This window comes from Haliotis rubra, unplaced genomic scaffold (genome assembly GCF_003918875.1).
Source record: "Haliotis rubra isolate DU_JTF1 unplaced genomic scaffold, ASM391887v1 Scf1363, whole genome shotgun sequence".
Taxonomy (NCBI): Eukaryota; Metazoa; Mollusca; class Gastropoda; order Lepetellida; family Haliotidae; genus Haliotis; species Haliotis rubra.
In genome coordinates, this window is record NW_025765296.1 from 37732 (window position 1) to 58783 (window position 21052).

At 38.6% G+C, this 21052-nt stretch overlaps 2 protein-coding genes across 2 annotated transcripts; both read right to left on the reverse strand.

Moving 5' to 3' along the window:
- Positions 1-7997: 7997 nt before the first annotated feature.
- On the reverse strand, positions 7998-11520 carry LOC124268127 (thioredoxin domain-containing protein 9-like). Its single transcript, XM_046703146.1, is given in 4 exon segments — positions 7998-8191; positions 8660-8736; positions 10260-10392; positions 11496-11520. Coding segments are annotated over 4 exon segments (345 nt in total). The 3' UTR covers positions 7998-8081.
- Positions 11521-16449: 4929 nt separating this feature from the next.
- On the reverse strand, positions 16450-20839 carry LOC124268130 (phosducin-like protein 3). Its single transcript, XM_046703147.1, has 6 exons — positions 20729-20839; positions 20018-20142; positions 19580-19694; positions 18812-18945; positions 17128-17204; positions 16450-16645 (listed from the first exon to the last, which is right to left on the reverse strand). Exons 1-6 carry the CDS (start codon positions 20789-20791, stop codon positions 16536-16538), a joined length of 624 nt encoding a protein of 207 aa, XP_046559103.1. The 5' UTR covers positions 20792-20839; the 3' UTR covers positions 16450-16535.
- Between the last annotated feature and the right edge of the window lie 213 nt (positions 20840-21052).

The following is a 21052-nucleotide window of genomic DNA, read 5'->3' on the forward strand; positions in this document are numbered from 1 at the left end:
CATGTACTGACTGACTGAGTTTGGTTTTACGCCGCTTTTAGCAATATTCCAGCAACATCACGGCGGGGGACACCAGAAATGGGCTTCACACATTGTACCCATGTGGGGATTCGAACCCGGGTCTTTGGCGTGACGAGCCAACGCTTTAACTACTAGGCTACCCCACCGCCCCCATTTGCATGTGTATGTGTAATGTTTAGTAACAATAAAAATCAAGTTTAGTACATCGTTTTGTTTTCCTTTATAACCAAATTTGATATGTATTACATTTGGTTCTTAATTGATTCCAGTTTTATATTTGATCCATTTTTATGAGATTTCATTTTTTCGAAACGTGCGTTTCTTTTGCTGTTCAGTATATTTACTTTCAGGATATGAAGAAAACAGAACTGGATCAAACTTTTATCCAGCAAGTCTCCTGTGAAATGCCCGTTAGCTTTCATCTCTTCAAACAGGTTCATCCAAAACTGTATGCTTTGTCTTCTCAGAATGCCCCACCAACACTCAATTCTTTGATTATGCTGGCTTGTTCCAAGAGAAAGCTCACGTGACGATCACCTGTAGTTTCGCGCAGGACTTTTTGTAAAACGGCAACTGTTCGATTTGCAGTACCCATGTCACTGCGCAAGCATACAGGAGCGCCATTAGCATCTATGATAGCCTTTATGTAATATCCGGCAATAACCTTTGGGTCACTATTTGTTTTAGCAACTTCAAGCCAGATGATTTTGCGTGAAATCCATCGATACGGGCATTAATGCACAAACCATAAGGTGTTAGTTTGTCATAGGAATCCAAATGCCACCTGAAGTTTTGGCCATTTGTTGAATATGTACGTCTCCGGAGTCTCCCTCCAAGACGTATCTCCACACCCTCAGGATCCATCAGTCTTAGCAAGGTTCGCACAGTTCCCTGTTTGAGAACTAGTCCTGACTGGATGCATTTTTTTATGCATCCAGCAATAGCCATGCATCTGTCCACACAACTGTAACTGGTTCCCTATGAAGTCATATACATCCAGCGATAGCCATGCATCTGTCCACACAACTGTAACTGGTTCCCTATGAAGTCATATACATCCAGCGATAGCCATGCATCTGTCCACACCACTGTAACTGGTTCCTATGAAGTCATATACATCCAGCGATAGCCATGCATCTGTCCACACAACTGTAACTGGTTCCCTATGAAGTCATATACATCCAGCGATAGCCATGCATCTGTCCACACAACTGTAACTGGTTCCCTATGAAGTCATATACATCCAGCGATAGCCATGCATCTGTCCACACAACTGTAACTGGTTCCCTATGAAGTCATATACATCCAGCGATAGCCATGCATCTGTCCACACAACTGTAACTGGTTCCTATGAAGTCATATACATCCAGCGATAGCCATGCATCTGTCCACACAACTGTAACTGGTTCCCTATGAAGTCATATACATCCAGCGATAGCCATGCATCTGTCCACACAACTGTAACTGGTTCCCTATGAAGTCATATACATCCAGCGATAGCCATGCATCTGTCCACACAACTGTAACTGGTTCCCTATGAAGTCATATACATCCAGCGATAGCCATGCATCTGTCCACACAACTGTAACTGGTTCCCTATGAAGTCATATACATCCAGCGATAGCCATGCATCTGTCCACACAACTGTAACTGGTTCCCTATGAAGTCATATACATCCAGCGATAGCCATGCATCTGTCCACACAACTGTAACTGGTTCCCTATGAAGTCATATACATCCAGCGATAGCCATGCATCTGTCCACACAACTGTAACTGGTTCCCTATGATGTCATATACATCCAGCGATAGCCATGCATCTGTCCACACAACTGTAACTGGTTCCCTATGAAGTCATATACATCCAGCAATAGCCATACATCTGTCCACACAACTGTAACTGGTTCCCTATGAAGTCATATACATCCAGCGATATGCATCTGTCCAAACAACTGTAACTGGTTCCCTATGAAGTCATATACATCCAGCGATAGCCATGCATCTGTCCACACAACTGTAACTGGTTCCCTATGAAGTCATATACATCCAGCGATAGCCATGCATCTGTCCACACAACTGTAACTGGTTCCCTATGAAGTCATATACATCCAGCGATAGCCATGCATCTGTCCACACAACTGTAACTGGTTCCCTATGAAGTCATATACATCCAGCGATAGCCATGCTTCTGTCCACACAACTGTAACTGGTTCCCTATGAGTCATATACATCCAGCGATAGCCTTGCTTCTGTCCACACAACTGTAACTGGTTCCCTATGAAGTCATATACATCCAGCGATAGCCATGCATCTGTCCACACAACTGTAACTGGTTCCCTATGATGTCATATACATCCAGCGATAGCCATGCATCTGTCCACACAACTGTAACTGGTTCCCTATGAAGTCATATACATCCAGCGATAGCCTTGCATCTGTCCACACAACTGTAACTGGTTCCCTATGAAGTCATATACATCCAGCGATAGCCATGCATCTGCCCAACACAACTGTAACTGGTTCCCTATGAAGTCATATACATCCAGCGATAGCCATGCATCTGTCCACACAACTGTAACTGGTTCCCTATGAAGTCATCTACATCCATAGATAGCCATGCATCTGTCCACACAACTGTAACTGGTTCCCTATGAAGTCATATACATCCAGCGATAGCCATGCATCTGTCCACACAACTGTAACTGGTTCCCTATGAAGTCATATACATCCAGCAATAGCCTTGCTTCTGTCCACACAACTGTAACTGGTTCCCTATGAAGTCATATACATATACGTCAGTATAGTTTTTCCGCCGAAATAATCCCAGTTGTTTCAGTAACCTTTTAAATGCCGTTCAGAGATGATTATCCTGTGCCTTCTGGCCAAGAGAGATGCAATCTGCTGGTAGGTAAAACCGAGATGAAAACACAGGCGTGTTATATCAGTCCTGACATCCTCCATGTCTCCCATACGTGTCCGCAGGTGTGTTCTTTGCAGTGCGCACTTTGGTGTCCTGCATCATGCCTTGAATGAATCATCCCTTGCGCACGATATCCTGTATATTCATTTCATGCACACGCTATTTAATATGTCGTGCGCACGATATGTTATATCGTGCGCACAATGTAGTATCTCGTGCGCACGATATATCATTTTTTTAAATCCTCTCTCTACATTTCGTGCGCACGATATAACATATTTCACGACACGCACGAGGGGTAACTCGTCCATAAATTCCATTGCTTTGTGCCTTCAGTGATTTTGTCAAAGTACAAGGTATATTAGTTAAATATGGTGACAATATTACAAAGGCTGGAAAAACTTGAGAGAACAGTGTAAAATATAAATTAAAAAAAAGAAATGCTCTACATTCACCTCTTTTCTTATTTCTTTGAGATTTACATTAATTCTGACTGAGGCGTCGATTATTTACAGTATTCTGCCACGCTGAGTGTGGCGTTAAACAAAAAATGAACGAACATTAATTCTGATTTGAAAAAAAAGACGGTGTGTCGCTCGCTCACTGGGGGAGTCAGTCTAAGATCACTGGTCTAAGGGAGGCAACTCCAATGGTTTCATGCACTTCTGTATGTTCTTCGTAGTTCACGGAAAATCTGCTGATTGGACTCATGTTGTTTCATGGGCCGCGCATGAACGATTTTAGTGTCATTCTGATCAAGCTGGCTTAGTCCGTTACCTCGATAATACATGGATACGACACAATGGATTTTGAAGTGCCGTTCTGTTTATGGTCAAAAGGGAAGCAACTGTACTTCTGGTTTACCATTTGCTGAATGGCTTACTTCCCTTTGTGATAAGGGACATAACTCTTGATTTTGTTGTACGGGTTATGTCCCTTTGATCGAAGGTACACGCCATGTGTGGAATTTTAGACGGGACACTGTGCTGAGCTTCGACAGGGGAGATAACTCTTGTGCAAACACGATTACTTCCCTTTGACCATATACTGCGACTTCCACATGTCTATCATTGGCTATCCACAAATTTTAGAAGAATAAGTATTGCACAACGCAGGAAGAATATTTATACGTTTGCGATGTGTTATAATTCACGTAAATGAACCTGATACATGGCAATGATGAGCACTGCAAATCCTGTTTTTGACAAATCCATTTTACAAGGAAACAAAACGCACATTAGAGAGAAGGTGCTCGTTAAATTTGTACTCACGTGCAAGCTTGATAGTGTACAATGATTACTGTTAATCATTTGTTACATTTTGTTAAACAGGCTTACCTCCCCTTTGAACAAGGGAAACAACTCTTGGTTTGCTGTACGCGGTTAACTCCCTTTGATTAAGGTAGCACGCCCTGTTTGAAGTTTTTAATGAGACGCTGTGCGGAGTTACGTCAAGGGAGTTAACTCTTGCACAAACAGGATTACCTCACTTAGACCATAAATAAAACCACTGATAACCTGCCTTTTGCTGGGCCAACCCTGCTGATAGGGGGAAATATATTCGAACGTGAACATGGTTAACGTAACTGAATCAGCTTAGCAAAGATTCCAATCCTATTTATGCATTGGAAGTTCAGGGTTTGAGAGACATAGATCTAGTTGAGGATTGAACCTGATATGAGGTTCATACATAGTGGGATGCCTTCCTCTATTTGGTTCATGGGGGCGAAACCAGTAGAAGCCAATATGTGTTTGTAGCTCAAAAACATGTATTCTGGTCATGCAGAAAGGAAAATATTACCTTAATGTCATGTTGCTGCTGAAATATGGTTTCTGTGTAGACTTCATTGTGACTGAAGGGGTCGTCAGCACTGGCACTATATAGATATCTACCCCAGGTATGTTTCTGTATCTATAGTCTCTCTAAGTCAAAATACATAACCGTACCCAGTCCATGTTTCTAAAGTCAAATCCGAAACCGGTTCATGTAATAGTTCCCGTTCGCCTGATTGCGAGTGGTATTATTGTGTACGCTCGTTTCATATATAATCGAATAATATGATCGAATCGAATAGTATGATAGTTTTGATCAAGAAAACGGTTCGGAATCGACACGCCCTTGAGTTAGTTTCTGTATTCTGAATTTGGCTGGGATACATATCTGTTGTACCCTTGCAGACAACAACCCCTTCAGCTTCATTGTACCGGACAAATTGATCAAAGTGTAACCGTGAGATGTTGTATATGCTTGACAGAAAAAAAAAAGAGCTTCCCCAGTTCTTGTGCAGGCGACTTGATGAAAGCCATTCAAAACAGTACGTTTGTAACTAGGGATTCCAAATCACGATGGCAAAACAATTCTCAAACTGTACATACATCCAGCAATGCCATAAAGGCAGCAAACTGGATTTTTTAAGAATTTTTGAAGCACCAGCACATTTGGGCACAGGATGACGTACGGGTCCCTCGCCAAAGAGGTGAGCTCTTTTATGCTCGTTTCGATACTTACGTTTTTTTCCTCAATGTTCAAAATGTTTTTCAGTGCTTTGAGCAGGCTGATAAATTATAATCATACATATGGTGTTCTCAAACCGTTTCTCGCTATGAAGACACGTAAGGAATGCGGCAGAGGTCGTTTATATGGATTAAATTAAACGGACACAGAGAAAACATGCGCGCCATACATAGTCAGGCTTCATTAGATTTCCATAACACTGTCCTGTTCTCAAGACTATTGCCTTCTCACATCAAGTTGAAAGAGAGAAATATGAATCAAGTCGGGCGAATGAAGTTATTGATTATCAGTGTTATTTGTATATTGCGGATGGGGTCTTGTGCTGATGTAACTGCAATTGTCTTCGGGATAACACTATGTTATCATATTTGAACTGTGTATTCAACATCAGGGTAACTCCAAGTACCATATTTTCACGCCTCACTGTCAGAAGATTCTACCACCGACTTTCTACTCTTGAAACAAACGATATACATGTATCCCCTAAAACATACAGGGAGTATGGACATGTTCACATGAGACCAAGGCACCAATGGTCTGCTTGAGTTATCCAGATTCATGCCAATAACGATCCTTGATAGTCAGCAGCATGTACGTGTTTTGTTGGTTTATCGAAGTGTTAAAGGCTCTGTAACTGAAGTACTGCTAAAATCATTATGATTCGCACTGAAGCTGAAGGTCTTTCCCGGGCACAGACAAGGGAGGCCGTAATCTACAATCTGGTGTCCAGTTGAGGCCAAGGCTTAGACATTGAATGTGTGCTTTTTCTGAAATTTAGGCATTCTCTGTGTGAAAGTGTAAAACGGCTGTCTTAATCTACACAAAAACAACGCATTGATTCGATTGATGACGTGGTTTTTGAGGGATTGAATTTCAAGCTGTTTTAAATGACAATGTTCTCCCATTTGTAGATAATGATAATGTGCCCTTGCCAAGCCCCCTTTCAATGTTCTCCCATTTGTGACGGAAAGGAATTACTGTCAGTGCTGATGATTGTAACTGATACAGGTTTGTTTGTTCTTTGATGCAGCAGCTCTGCTGTATTCTAATATGATGACAACCTTCGGAAACAGTAATTAAGTGTGGAGGACACAATTCAGCATTTGATCACATGCGCAAGCATCAACACCTTCCATAGGAAGACAAATAATCAACGAAGTCATCCAATTACCCAGTTAGATCCAATTCTGATAGTCACCACTGATGACCTTATCTGTGAGATTCCCAATAGGAAACTGTTCTGCATTTAAATGTGAATGTCCTGACAGGGAAAAGTGGTCGTGGAAATGTCATTCTACATTGTGTGTCAATTTACTGCACTTATATATCAGGTGCTTGACTGCTTGGACTAAACCTGACTAATGATGGTTACAGAGTGCCAGCCAACTGAGACATCATGCTGAAGTTAAACATGGATGCCCCAGACAAACTATACTTGCACCAAGTGAACCATCCCTCCTTTAATATCCCCCCTTCATGCCAAGCACTAGGCAGTCCCATTTTGATGTCTTGGTATGAGTGAGTGAGTTTAGTTACCCCACACTCAGCAATATTCCAGCTATAAGGCGGCAGTCATTAACTGACATGCAATTAATTGAGTCTGGACCACACAATCCAGTGATTAACAATATGAGCGTCGATCTACTACGCAATTCGGATACGATGACGTGTCAAAGACGTCAGAGAGGCTGACCACCCGATCAGAGTTTCAAATTAATGTTCGTCCTCATGCCCGAAGCCAACTCAAAACCTCTTGGACCCACAGCTTTTGTTTTCTGCAGGTCCTTATGGCCAGCAGCTTTTTCATCCCCAATAACTAATAGTATTATCTTTGCAGAAAATGTCATTCAGTAATTTCTAGATTTTATCTCGATCAGCAGCTGTTGTCTGTAAGTTAAAAGACTATCGTTTTCGAGGAATTTAGATTTCTGAGATATGATGGTTTAACCTCAAACACGTTATCCGAATGCATTACAAACTCTATACACTGACAGGGAATCGCTTCCAGTTCATTTATAATGGTAGACGATACATGGTTTTGTAAATGAAGACAAGTCAGTCACTAGAGTTAAATTAAACTCTTTAACTCTGTTAGTTGTCACATTTTTTGTTTGCTGGGAATTACTTATATTGTTGCTAAAATATTGGGCTCACATATTCTCATCAGGACCCACAACTTTTTTATGGGTCTGGGTCCTTAGGGCCTGTAGCTTTTCAGGGTTAAGGGCAAACACTGCACCCGATCCTGTTAGTCTTATAGCACGGATGGGTTACTGAAGATCAATTATAACCTGGATATCTTGGTATGACATGGCCAGTGTCGAACCACTGATCTTAAACTCTTTTGGCAAACACTGTATCTGCTAGACCATGCAGGGCAGATGCTATTTCAGTATTTAAAGCACCGAAATCTTATACATTTGAAACAAATGACATAATGACCAGTTATCGAATACTCGGTAGTCCTAACATCAAATATTACCAACACAGGAATAGAGCCCTAATTTTGATCATCTCCTACATCATTAAAGAACAACAAGACTGAAAGTGTAAGATAACTTTAATGGTACTAAATGTAATAAATAATAAAAAATATGTGTATAAAATGCATCAAATAAGTCCATAAGCTCAGTAGTCATCATCGCTGCTGTCATCATCACCAGGATTTTTACCCACTGATCAGGCTCCAAATATGGTTTTCTTTGAAATATCCTGGTCCTCAGGTACATCTATCACACCTGTAAAAGGAAAATCTAAAATAACTCCATGGCACTCAGCGCTAACTGTGTGAATTAACAATTAAAGCACAACATTCATACCACCAATCACTTTTCACAGCATTCATGTACAATCTTCAATATACATTGTAATATATTCTCCTTTTCATACCACCAACGTTTTTAGTTTGGGTGTAAATAGAATTACCACGGATTTCCATGCATCTGATCATATTCTTTTTTGTTCAACCAATAAAATGAGGAAATTTGGTTTAGTTATTTTCAAACTTCGGGATCACCTTCTTTCTCAAAAGGAAAGATGCCATGAAAACTCTGATAGTCATATTTTTGTCTTTTCAAGAATTACAGCAATGTACAAATTTGAACCAATAACGTGAAGAGTATTGGAAGAAATGTCTAAAACTTTCAAAAACTCCTTCATTAACTAAAGAAGTGGTGTGTGATGTGTGTGTGGTGGAAACTGGTTACCTGACTTTCCTAGCCGACTCTCCAAGACTTCAGTCACGAATGTATGACTGCTGCCAAGCTCTTCAAAACCAATAACCCTGTAAACAACAGAAAAATATGTGTTGAAAGGCACCCGTGTTATTATATCCATATGTCATACAGACATGGCCCACTCAAATGTCAGCATGTATAGAACTCAAACATAAACAAAATAATACAACTGCGGTACTTACCTTTTGGGAAAGAGAAATAACATTCGGAACTAAAGCATGGTGATATTAAGGTTTCTAAAGATACATGTGTCCATTACTGTGACAGTTCACATGAAATGATCATGTTTAAAGTGCACACTGTTTCTATCAAATTTCCTCAGATGCCTTCATTATCCATATTTGTTCATATGTACATTCCCTGGAAATTGATAGGAAGCTGATAGGTAATAGCATTTGTCAAGCACCTGTTCACACTCTAAATCAATGAGTTTCAGGCCGACTTACATTACCAGCAAGCACTAAGCACTAAATTGAATTATAATTTGATCTGATTTAGTATTGTAACCTGCAAACTTGTCTGTGGTGTTTAGCAGTTTCATGGCTTACCACCACAATTAAGCACACATATGCACACAAGTAAAGTCATGTTTTTTAGCACAAAAGTAGCAACTCAAAGTACATGACTAAACCACACACATGCACGCACACGAACGTACTAGCACGCATGCATGCACACACAAACACACACACACACACACACACACACACACACACTCCACCAGTCCAGTAGATAAGTCATTAACATCACACTCTATAAATATGATGTATTTTGATATAAAAAATGTCCATTTGGAAATCTTTATATGAAATCTACTTGCACCAATTACTAACAACCAAAAATGAGCAGAAAGTGTCCATACAATGAAAAAAAACCTGTATGCTGATTGTGAGTTTAAAGCACCCCTTGCTGTATTTGGCAAGAACTGTGCAATAGATATATAATAAATCACCAATCAAACTGCAACAACAGGGTAAGCATAGGGTTTGAAAAGAACTTTTAGAGATGATCATAGGAAGGTCTTAAATTGTCATTTTCTTACACTTCAACAGTTTTACAACTATTTGCATGTGAAATACAAACATGCTTGATTATGTCCAAGAAAGTTCAACAATGCCACATGATCATAACAAGTAATTAAAACTTTGCAGCTGATTTTGCATACCTCGTTGGCATGATGTCTGCTTCAATGAAGAGTGTTCTTACAAATGAATGTGATTTAAACAGGGATGACCTTTGCCTTGAGTTTGACTACAAGTGCCTTGAGAAATCCATGGAAAGGCCTTGACTTAGTTCAGGACAAATCTGCCCCAACCCTGGACACACATTTTCCACACCAAATGAAACCAGTTTTTAAACTAGCTACTAAGAGTCATGCTATTGTGAGTCTATAAACAGATAATGGCAATTGACACAGACAACCTACATTCATCACGATGATCTACATGTAGCTCAACAAGGTTCTATAAGATTCCTGTAATGAAAATTAATGATGCTGCAATATGGTAGATCTCCACAATTTGCCGTATTTTAGTACAAGCAGGGTGTGTTCCACTTTCTTGCCACTCACCTGTCTACTATGATGCCCTTCTTGAAGCAGTAAACAGCTGGAAGAACTTGGATCTTCAACCTTTCCAGCAGGTACCTGGCAACATCTACATTCAGCTTAGCAAACTTGGTCTCAAAGTACTCCTGGCCAGAACCTGAAAAATAACGCTGATGTTAAAACTTCACACACAAGTGATAGATCAAGAATAGAAACTGCACCTAAAATGACTTCATGTCTAGTAATGCCAGACCCAATTGTTTTCTTGTTTAACATGCTACCTTGGTGATTATAAAGAAGTCTATTTCTGGATATCGGTCAAACATAAAGCACAGATATACTTGAAATAAGAAACTTTATGTTACTTTTAGCAATATTGTAGCAATACACCAGGCATGGGCTTCACAACATGACACCATGTTGGGAATTGAACTGGGGCCTTCAGTGTGACTAGCAAATGCTTAAACCTCTCACCTGCCCCACCGTCACAATGAACTAAGAATATTTCAAACTACATTTAGTTCGATGGATAACCGTGGTGCTTATACTAGTGGTCTGTAACATTATATACTAACAAGCAATGGTATTAATTGAACATTTCTTTTCTCACTGTTGGCTCATACATTAAAAAAAGAGAACAAAGGATTTATTTACTAATTACCAGCTCAACACAAGTTAGAATTTAGATTTAAGGTTAACATCGAGGAGTAAATGTTGTCCAAAACAGTAACATTGATTTCCAGTAATAACTGAAACATGCAAATCAAGTTGTCCTGTGAACTTGTTAAAAATCTAGAATACTTGCTTTAATTGTTAATCTTACCTCTAAATGTTGGTCAATTATTGCACATCTGCAGAAGTCTGCATGATAGAAGTGGACAACACAACGGTCTACTGCGGTACCCAGTTCAAGGAAAGCCTTCTCATCAGTCAGCTCCCATTCAAAACAACATTGAGCAAGGGAAATAAGCCATATTTGAAATTACTACACATAGCACCTTTAGCTTCACTTTACTGCCCTATTCTATATTTCATTTACACCATGTACACATGTATGTAAACAAGAATTTTGTTCAGCTTCTACATTAATTTATTAATTTCCACCTTTGTTGTGTTAATTATCACCACTGATAATTATAGTTAATTATAATCATAGTTTACAACATGCACGAAAAGAATGGTAACTTGTCCATAAATTCCCATGCTTTGTGATTTCGTCAAAGTACAAGGTATATTATTTAAATATGGTGGCAATATTACAAAGGCTGGCAAAGTATTCCGCCATATTGAAAATCGCTGTTAAACAAAAAACGAACGAGCACTTAATAATTCTGATTTGTAAAAAAGACAGTGTCGCTCACTGGTGGAGTCTGTTGGGTTACTGGTCTAAGGGAGACAACTCCAATGGTTTCATGCACTTCTACATGTGTTGCGTAGTGAACGGAAAATATGCTAATTGAACACGGGTGTTATTTCATGGGCCGAGAACGAACGATTTTAGTGTCATGCTGATCCAGCTGCCATAGTCCCTTACGGTGGCTTACCTCGATAATACATCGGACACAATGGATTTTGAAGAGCCGTACTGGTTTATGGTCAAAGGGAAGTAACTGTACATCTGATTTACCATTTGCTAAACGGTTACTTCCCTTTGTGATAAGGGACATAACTCTTGATTTTGTTGTACGGGTTATGTCCCTTTGATTGAAGGTACACGCCACGTGTGAAGTTTTAAGAGAAACGTTGTGCGGAGCTTTAACAAGGGAGATAACTCTTGTGCAAACACGATTACTTCCCTTTGACCACACACATGTACATGTATTGTATTTTGAAGTTCAGGGTTTGAGAGACACAGGTCTCTAATTGAGGATCGAACCTCGTATGGGCTTCATACATATTAGGATGCCTTCCTCTATTTGGTGACCCGTGAAGGTCCGAGTTAGAATATTGATCTTCAGTAACCCATGCTTGTCGTAAGAGGCGTCTAACGGGATCGGATGGTCAGGCCCGCTGACTTGGTTGACACATGCCATCGGTTCCCAATTGCGCAGATCGATGCTCATGCTGTTGATCACTGGATTGTCTGGTCCAGACTCGATTATTTACAGACCGCCGCCATGTAACTGGAACATTGCTGAGTGCGGCGTAAAACTAAATTCACTCACCCGGTCCTCTATTTGGTTCATGGGGTCGAATTCAGTAGAAGACCTGACAATATGTGTTTGTAGCTAATTTAAGACACATATGTTCCAGTCGTGCAGAAAGGAAAATATGACATTAATGTCATTTAACTGCCAAATATGGTTTCTGACTAGACTTTGTTGTGGCTGAAGGGGTCGTCAGCACGGGTACTATATAGATATTTATACCCCAGGTATGTTTCTGTAGAGTCTCTCTCCGAGTCCATGTTTCTAAAGTCAAATCCGAAACCGGTTCATGTTTTAAAGTACTGTCGGAAATGCTAGAAAAATGCTTTTTGACTTATATTTCAAATTCAGAGGTATTACAGTTACTTAAATAACAAATATCACTTTAAGAAACATCTACCTAATGTAGACCGAGGGAATAAATTTTGAAACATGCCCTAAAATGCGTTTTTACTGATGAAAATGCCAAAAACTTAGAAAAATAAGCGGTAGTGGGACGTTATTTGATACAAACATGAACTGTCTGTGTTACGTCATCAGCATGCACGGTATCGACAAGTGAAATTGACACCTGAGCACAAGCTCGGGCGAGGGGTCATCTCAATAGATGTTTTCTTCAAAATGTTGAATATGTGTACGTATAGTATACGTATTGGTTATGTAAGGGATCATTTGTGTATGTGTGTTTGTTGTGAAAAAAAACATTCGAATTACTGTACATTGGAAAGAATCCTATCACTTGTGTTATCTTATCGATTGATTGTAGAAATGTGCAACGTTTTAATAAATGTTTTGCATGTCAACAGTATATGTCATTGCAAAAATATGGATGTAATTCGGTCAGTTTAATCTAGTTGTGAACAGTGGCCAAAGATTTCACGAAGTCACTGGTGTAGCTTCTTTAGAATATATATATTCTTCATCTCCTAAAGTTTGTAGACCGCCCGTCTAAGTACTCCCTTGTCACAGTTGTCAAGGATGGTTTTACGTCCCGGTTTTGCTTTTGAGACGGCCCCTGTCTTGTCTGATTTGTTTACAATATTGTAAACTTGTTGGTAAGACATACCAACAGCTCTACAAGTTCTGTAATGAACCATTTCTATACTAATGAAAGGTTTTCCTCTGTCTTTTTTCAAGCACAAACACTTATAAACCTTTGCAACAATCGTCTGCAAATAGTTGGCCATAGTGGACTCTGTGATAAAGATGTGCATGCATGACGGGAAACTTATTTATCAAGACTTAACATTTATATTAATATTTCTTCAATAAAGAAACAATAATTTAGTAAAGTAACACAGACATTCAACATTTATTTGTTTAAGAAAAACGTTAATTTATATTTTTACACCACCTGTATTATTAGCATAAATGTAAAGACTATTTCAGATTTCTCTTGTTGAACTCCGAAAAAATCTGAAGTTGTTGTTTTGGTACCAAATTCTCTCCTGTAAACTGCCCTTTAAATGCATGGGAATGTTAAATCAATTGAAATAAAAATTAGGTACACTATAGGTGAGTTGATATATTGACAACAGAGTACATTTATCACCTTTCTAAAGATATCAAGGCTAAAAAGCATTTTTCTAGCATTTCCGACAGTACTTTAGTTCCCTTTCCCAAGGTTATAGAACCATGTTATAGTTCCCTTTACGCTTGTTTCAGATACATGTATAATGGAATACGATCGAATGCATTTAGTACAATAGTTTCGATCAAGAAAACGGTTCGGAATTGACTCGCCCTAGGGTTCGTTTATGTATTCTGATTTTGGCTGGGATACATATCTGTAGTACCCGTGCAGACAACGACCATTTCAGCTTCATTTTACCGGACAAATTGATCAAAGTGAAACCCTGAGATCTTGCATGTGGTTGACAGAAAAAGCAAGCTTCCCCAGTTCTTGTGTAGGCGACTTGACAAAAGTAGAAGCCATTCAAAACAGTACGTTTGGAACTAGGGAATCCAAATCACAGATGGATAAACAATTCTCAAAAAAAATCACCAACAGTACACACATCCAGGAATGCCATAAAGGCGGCAAATCCGAGCAGTAAGAAAAACCAGCACATTTGGTCCCTCGCCAAGGAGGTGAGCTCTTTTATGCTCGTTTCGATACTTACGTTTTTTCCTCAATGTTCAAAATGTGTTTCAGTACTTTGAGCAGGATGCGAAATTATTAATTATAATCATACATGGTGTTCTCAAATCTTTTCTCGTTCTGAGTTCTGGCAGGGTATATATGGAATTTGTTTAACGGACGCAGAGAGAAGATGCGCGCCATACATAGTCAGGCTTCATAAGATTTCCGTAACGCTCTATTATGGGCAGTTCCAAAATTGTCACTATTCGCAAGACTATTGCCTTGTCACATCAAGTTGAAAGAGAGAAATATGAATCTATTCAAGCGAATGAAGTTATCGATTGTCAGTGTTATTTGTATATTGCCGATGAGGTCTTGTGCTGATGTAACACTATGTTATCTTATGAGAACTGTGTATTCAACATCAGGGTAACACCAAGTACCAACTTTTCAGAAAATTGTACCACCGACTTTCTACTCTTGAAACAAACGATATACATGTATCCCCTAAAACATATAGGCAGTATGGACATGTTCACATGAGACCAAGGCACCAATGGTCTGCTTGAGTTATCCTGATTCACACCAATAACGATCCTTGATAGTCAGCAACATGTACATGTTTTGTTGGTTTATCGAAGTGTTAAAGGCTCTGTAACTGAAGTCCAGGTAAAATCATTACGATTGGCGCTGAAGGTCTTTCTCGGGCACAGACAAGGGAGGTGGTAATCTACAATCTGGTATCCAGTTTAGGCCAAAGCTTAGACATTGAATGTGTGCTTTGTCTGAAATTTAGGCATTCTCTGTGTGAAAGTGTAAAACCGCTGTCTTAATCAACACAAAAATAACCCAATTGATTTGATTGATGACGTGGTTTTGGAGGGACTGAATTTCATTTTGAAAAAATGACAATGTTCTCCCATTTGTAGATAATGATAATGTGCCCTTTGCAAGCCCCCTTTCAATGTTCTCCCATTTGTGACAGAAAGGAATTACTGTCAGTGCTGATGATTGTAACTGATACAGGTTTGTTTGTTCTTTGATGCAGCAGCTCTGCTGTATTCTAATATGATGACAACCTTCGGAAACAGTAATTAAGTGTGGAGGACACAATTCAGCATTTGATCATATGCGTAAACATCCACACCCTCCATAGGAAGACAAATAATCAACGAAGTCATCCAGTTACCCAGTTAGATCCAATTCTGATAATCACCACTTTTATCTCAATCAGCAACTGTTGTCTGTAAGTTAAACGACTATCATTTTCGAGGAAGCAGTTCAGATATGATCTTTTAACCTAGAACACGTTATCCGAATGCATTGCAAACTCTATACACTGACAGGCAATTGCTTCCAGTTCATTTATAATGGTAGACGATACATGGTTTTGTAAATGAAGACAAGTCAGTCACTAGAGTTAAATTAAACTCTTTAACTCTGTTAGTTGTCACATTTTTTGTTTGCTGGGAATTACTTATATTGTAGCTAAAATATTGGGCTCACATATTCTCATCAGGACCCACACCTTTTTTATGGGTCTGGGTCCTTAGGGCCTGTAGCTTTTCAGGGTTAAGGGCAAACACTGCACCCGATCCTGTTAGTCTTATGGCACGGATGGGTTACTGAAGATCAATTATAACCTGGATATCTTGGTATGACATGGCCAGTGTCGAACCACTGATCTTAAACTCTTTTGGCAAACACTGTATCTGCTAGACCATGCAGGGCAGATGTTATTTAGAAGATAAAGCTATTCTGTTTTCAATTGTGCGGTCCTTTATCATTGATTTAAGACCGCAAAATGTCATTTACAAAACGAACGCGTTAGTCAGTATTTAAAGCACCGAAATCTTATACATTTGAAACAAATGACATAATGACCAGTTATCGAATACTCGGTAGTCCTAACATCAAATATTACCAACACAGGAATAGAGCCCTAATTTTGATCATCTCCTACATCATTACAGAAACACAAAACTGAAAGTGTAAGATAACTTTAATGGTAGTAAATGTAATAAATAATAAAAAATATGTGTATAAAATGCATCAAATAAGTCCATAAGCTCAGTAGTCATCATCGCTGCTGTCATCATCACCAGGATTTTTACCCACTGATCGGGCTCCAAATATGGTTTTCTTTGAAATATCCTGGTCCTCAGGTACATCTATCACACCTGTAAAAGGAAAATCTAAAATAACTGTGTGAATTAACAATTAAAGCACAACATTCATACCACCAATCATTTTTTCACAGGATTCATGTACATTGTACTGACTGCAATATACATTGTAATATATTTGAAGTCTCCTTTTCATACAACCAATTTTCTTAGTTTGGGATGTATACAGTATTACAAAGGATTTCCATGTGTCTATTCATATTCTTCTTTGTATAACCAATAAAATGAGGAAATTTGGTTGGGTTGTTTTCAAACTTAAAGAAGCGGTGAACTGCAAAGTTTGTTTCATTTTCCTAATTTTGGGAAGACTTTGTTAAAGAACAAAATTTTAGTCTTGTTTACAGATATACCAACATTTGGGGTTTCTTCCCAAATTTTACTTGGTAATTAAAAAATAAAAATATATTGCAAATAAACTATTACAAATCAATTTAGGAGAAAACACTTCTGGAGTATGTGTGGTAGAAACTGGTTACCTGACTTTCCCAGACGACTCTCCAAGACTTCAGTCATGAACGTATCACTGCTGCCAAGCTCTTCAAACCCAATAACCCTGTAAACAACAGAAAAATATGTGTTGAAAGGCACCTGTGTATATCCATATGTCATACAGACATGGCCCACTCAACATGTATAGATCTCAAACATAAACAAAATAATACAACTACGGAACTTATCTTTCGGAAAAGAGAAATAACATTCTGAGTGAGTTAAGTTTTATGCTGCTTTTAGAAATTTTCCAGCAATATCACGGCAGGTGATGCCAGCAATGGGATTCCCACATTGTACCCATATGGGGAATCGAACTGAGGTCCTTGGTGTGATGAGCGAACACTTTAACCACTAGGCTACCCCACTAAGGTTTGTCAAGACACATGTGTCCATTACTGTGAAAGTTCACATGAAATGATCATATTTAAAGTGCACACTGTTTCTATCAAATTTCCTCAGATGCCTTCATTATTCATATTTGTTCATATGTACATACCCTGGAAATCAATAGGAAGCTGATAGGAAATAGCATTTGTCAAGCACCTGTTCACACTCTAAATCAATGAGTTTCAGGCCGACTTACATTACCAGCAAGAACTAAACTGAATTATATTTTGATCTGATTTAGTACTGTAACCAGCAAACTTGTCTGTGGTGTTTAGCAGTTTCATGGCTTACCACCACAATTATTTTATCAACATAATCTATGATCGATGATCATACAATCACACCATTTTCATGAACATATATGCACACTAGTCAAGTCATATTTTTCAGCACAAAAGTAGCAATTCAATGTATATGACTAAACCACACACACGCACACCCACTCCAAACCCCTGGTACTTGGTGGAACATCAAAACCCTTCTCCATCAAACCATTAGATATATGAAAATATGACGTATTTTGATATCAAAAAATGCCCATTTGGAAATCTCGACATGAAATTCTGTCAACTATCAAAGAAATTAAATATCATCATCATTAATGCATCTGAATCACCAATCAAACTGCAACAACAGGGTAAGCATGGGGTTTGAAAAAGGCTTTTACAGATGATTATACTTATAGGAAGGTCTGAAATTTTCATTTTCCTGTGAAAAGACCTTGAAAATATACATGACTGTTCCATGTTTAACTACACATCAACAGTTTTACAACTATTTGCATGTGAAATACAAACATGCTTGATTATGTCCAAGAAAGTTCAACGATGCCACATGATCATAACGAGTAATTAAAACTTTGCAGCTGATTTTGCATACCTCGTTGACATGATGTCTGCTTCAATTAAGAGTGTTCTTACAATGGATATAATTTAAAGAGTGATGACATTTGCCTTGAATTTGACTAGAAGTGCCTTGAGAAATCCATGGAAAGGCCTTGACTTAGTTCAGGACAAATCTGCCCCAACCCTGGACACACATTTTCCACACCAAATGAAACCAGTTTTTAAACTAGCTACTGAAAGTCATGCTGTTGAGTCTATAAACAGATAATGGCAATTGACACAGACAACCTACATTCATCACGATGATCTACATGTAGCTACATGGTTCTATAAGATTACTGTAATGAAAATTAATGATGCTGCAATATGGTAGATCTCTACAATTTGCAGTATTTTAGTACAAGCAGGATGTGTGTTCCACTTTCTTGCCACTCACCTGTCTACTATGATGCCCTTCTTGAAGCAGTAAACAGCTGGAAGTACTCGGATCTTCAACCTTTCCACCAGGAACTTGGCGACATCCACATTCAGCTTAGCAAACTTGGTCTCAAAGTACTTCTTGGCCAGAACCTGTAAAACAACGCTGATGTTAAAATTTCACACACAAGTGATAGATCAAGAATAGGAACTAGCACCTAAATTACTTTGTGTCTAGTAATGCCAGACCAAATATTTTTCTGGTGTAACAGGCTACCTTGGTGATGATAAAGATTGAAGGCTATTTCGGGATATCGTCAAACATAAAACAAAGATGTAGTTGAAATAAGAAGCAAAATGGCTTTATGTTACTTTTAGCTATATTGTAGACACAAGACATGGGCTTCACAACATGAGACCATGTATGGAATTGAACTGGGGCCTTCAGTGTGACTTGCAAATTCTTTAACCCCTTACCTGCCACAATGAAATAAGAACATTTCAAACTACATTTAGTTCTATGGATAACTGTCATGCTTATACTAGTGGTCTGTAACAAGCAATGGTATCAATTGAACATTTCTTTTCTTACTGTTCGCTCATCCATTACAAAAGAGAACAAAGGATGTATTTTACTAATTACCAGCTCAACACAGATAAAGATTGTCTAGAACAGTAACACTGATTTTCAGTAATAACTGAAATATGCACATCAAGTTGCCATATAAGCTTGATACATGTTTCAATGTTAAAAATCTAGAATACTTGCTTTAATTGTTAATCTTACCTCTAAATGTTGGTCAATTATTGCACATCTGCGGAAGTCTGCATGATAGAAGTGGACAACACAACGGTCTACTGTGGTAGTCAGTTCAAGGAAAGCCTTCTCATCAGTCAGCTCCCTTTCAAAACAACATTGAGCAAGAAAAATAAGCCATATTTGAAATTACTACACTTAGCACCTTTTTAGCTTCACTGTTACTGACATATTCTATATTTCATTTACATTTTATATTTCAAAACATAATTAATCTCTTAATTTTGAACACTGCTTCTGGTGTGCAATTTTGAAAAAGTCAAGCCGTAATCATGATAATGAAATTATGAACCATGACTATGTGGACAGCAACATCTCTGAAACACAACCTTTGAAATAGAACATAGAGATGTTGGGAAATTATTGGTTTATAAGAAAATGTCAACACAAATTTAACCACTAACTTACGTAAATGAGCCATGTTGCTTGTCTCTCATCATGGCATAGTCTTGGGATTGTTTCTTGAAAGCTGCCAGTCGTGCCTCTCTAATATCGGCTGGTATTTCTTCATTTTCAAGCTCATCCCAGAGTTCCTGTTAACAAGGTGAACATAATGGTGTTATCATAATGACCTGACATGTGTAATATTAAAAGTAAATGATTGAATGAACTGGATGGTCAGTACCGGTGACATGGTAAATGACTGCTGAATTAAACAAACATCAATAATTATTTGTGGGTTATTGAGAATGTTTGGCATCCAAAGAAAAGAATTCCATCTACATCACCGCTGAATAGGAATGTTTGGGACTCACAGAAAAGAATTCCATCCAAATCACTGCTGAAGGTGAACTTGTCGTCACATCCGAGACCATGTTATAAACCATGTAAACACCATGCAAGGAAGACAGTCTGTAAGCTGTCAATTGACAAAGGGCTTGTACACATTCAACATTTTACTTCATTTGCGCACTTTCATACATGCACAGACCAACACCAACCCACATTTCTACTGACAGTATTTTGGTGATCATCTTTAAGTTCAAGTGAAAATGTCAAAGTTGAGCACAGAACTTCTCTATATATTAGATACTGTATCTTCACGTAACCTCAAGTCTAATATCTAGATAGCTCATAAGATATTTAGTTACTCGTTCAACAGTCACCCAGTCAACTTACCTCTTCGACTAATGTTTTATCGTCGATTATATTCTGTGCCTGTTGTGCTGTGGTGGCCGCCATTTCTAAACAAACGCGTGTTCAACATGAACTTCCGTCCGGGGAAGTAACTCTATTTTGTATGGTAATCTACGTACCTGTCGGTTGGCAGGGAAACCGTCCAAATCGCGGACATGAAAGGACATGAATTTCGGAGGAGAACCGATTGGTCCTAATCTTTTAGCATTCGCATAAACGGTTACAGATGTACGACATTTCTTACTCATTAAAATACTTCACACGATCACATCAATAATGAAACATACTGAGCATCAAGCGCTGAAG

Bases quoted from the DNA above. Each gene is read 5' to 3' on its own strand.
- LOC124268130 (XM_046703147.1), bottom strand. From the start codon at position 20,791: ATGGCGGCCACCACAGCACAACAGGCACAGAATATAATCGACGATAAA. The intron at 20,143-20,728 runs GTAAGTTGACTG...CCTTGTTAACAG, and splicing joins ATAAAACATTAGTCGAAGAG to GAACTCTGGGATGAGCTTGA. The intron at 17,205-18,811 runs GTGAGTGGCAAG...TGTTGTTTACAG, and splicing joins AAGGGCATCATAGTAGACAG to GGTTATTGGGTTTGAAGAGC.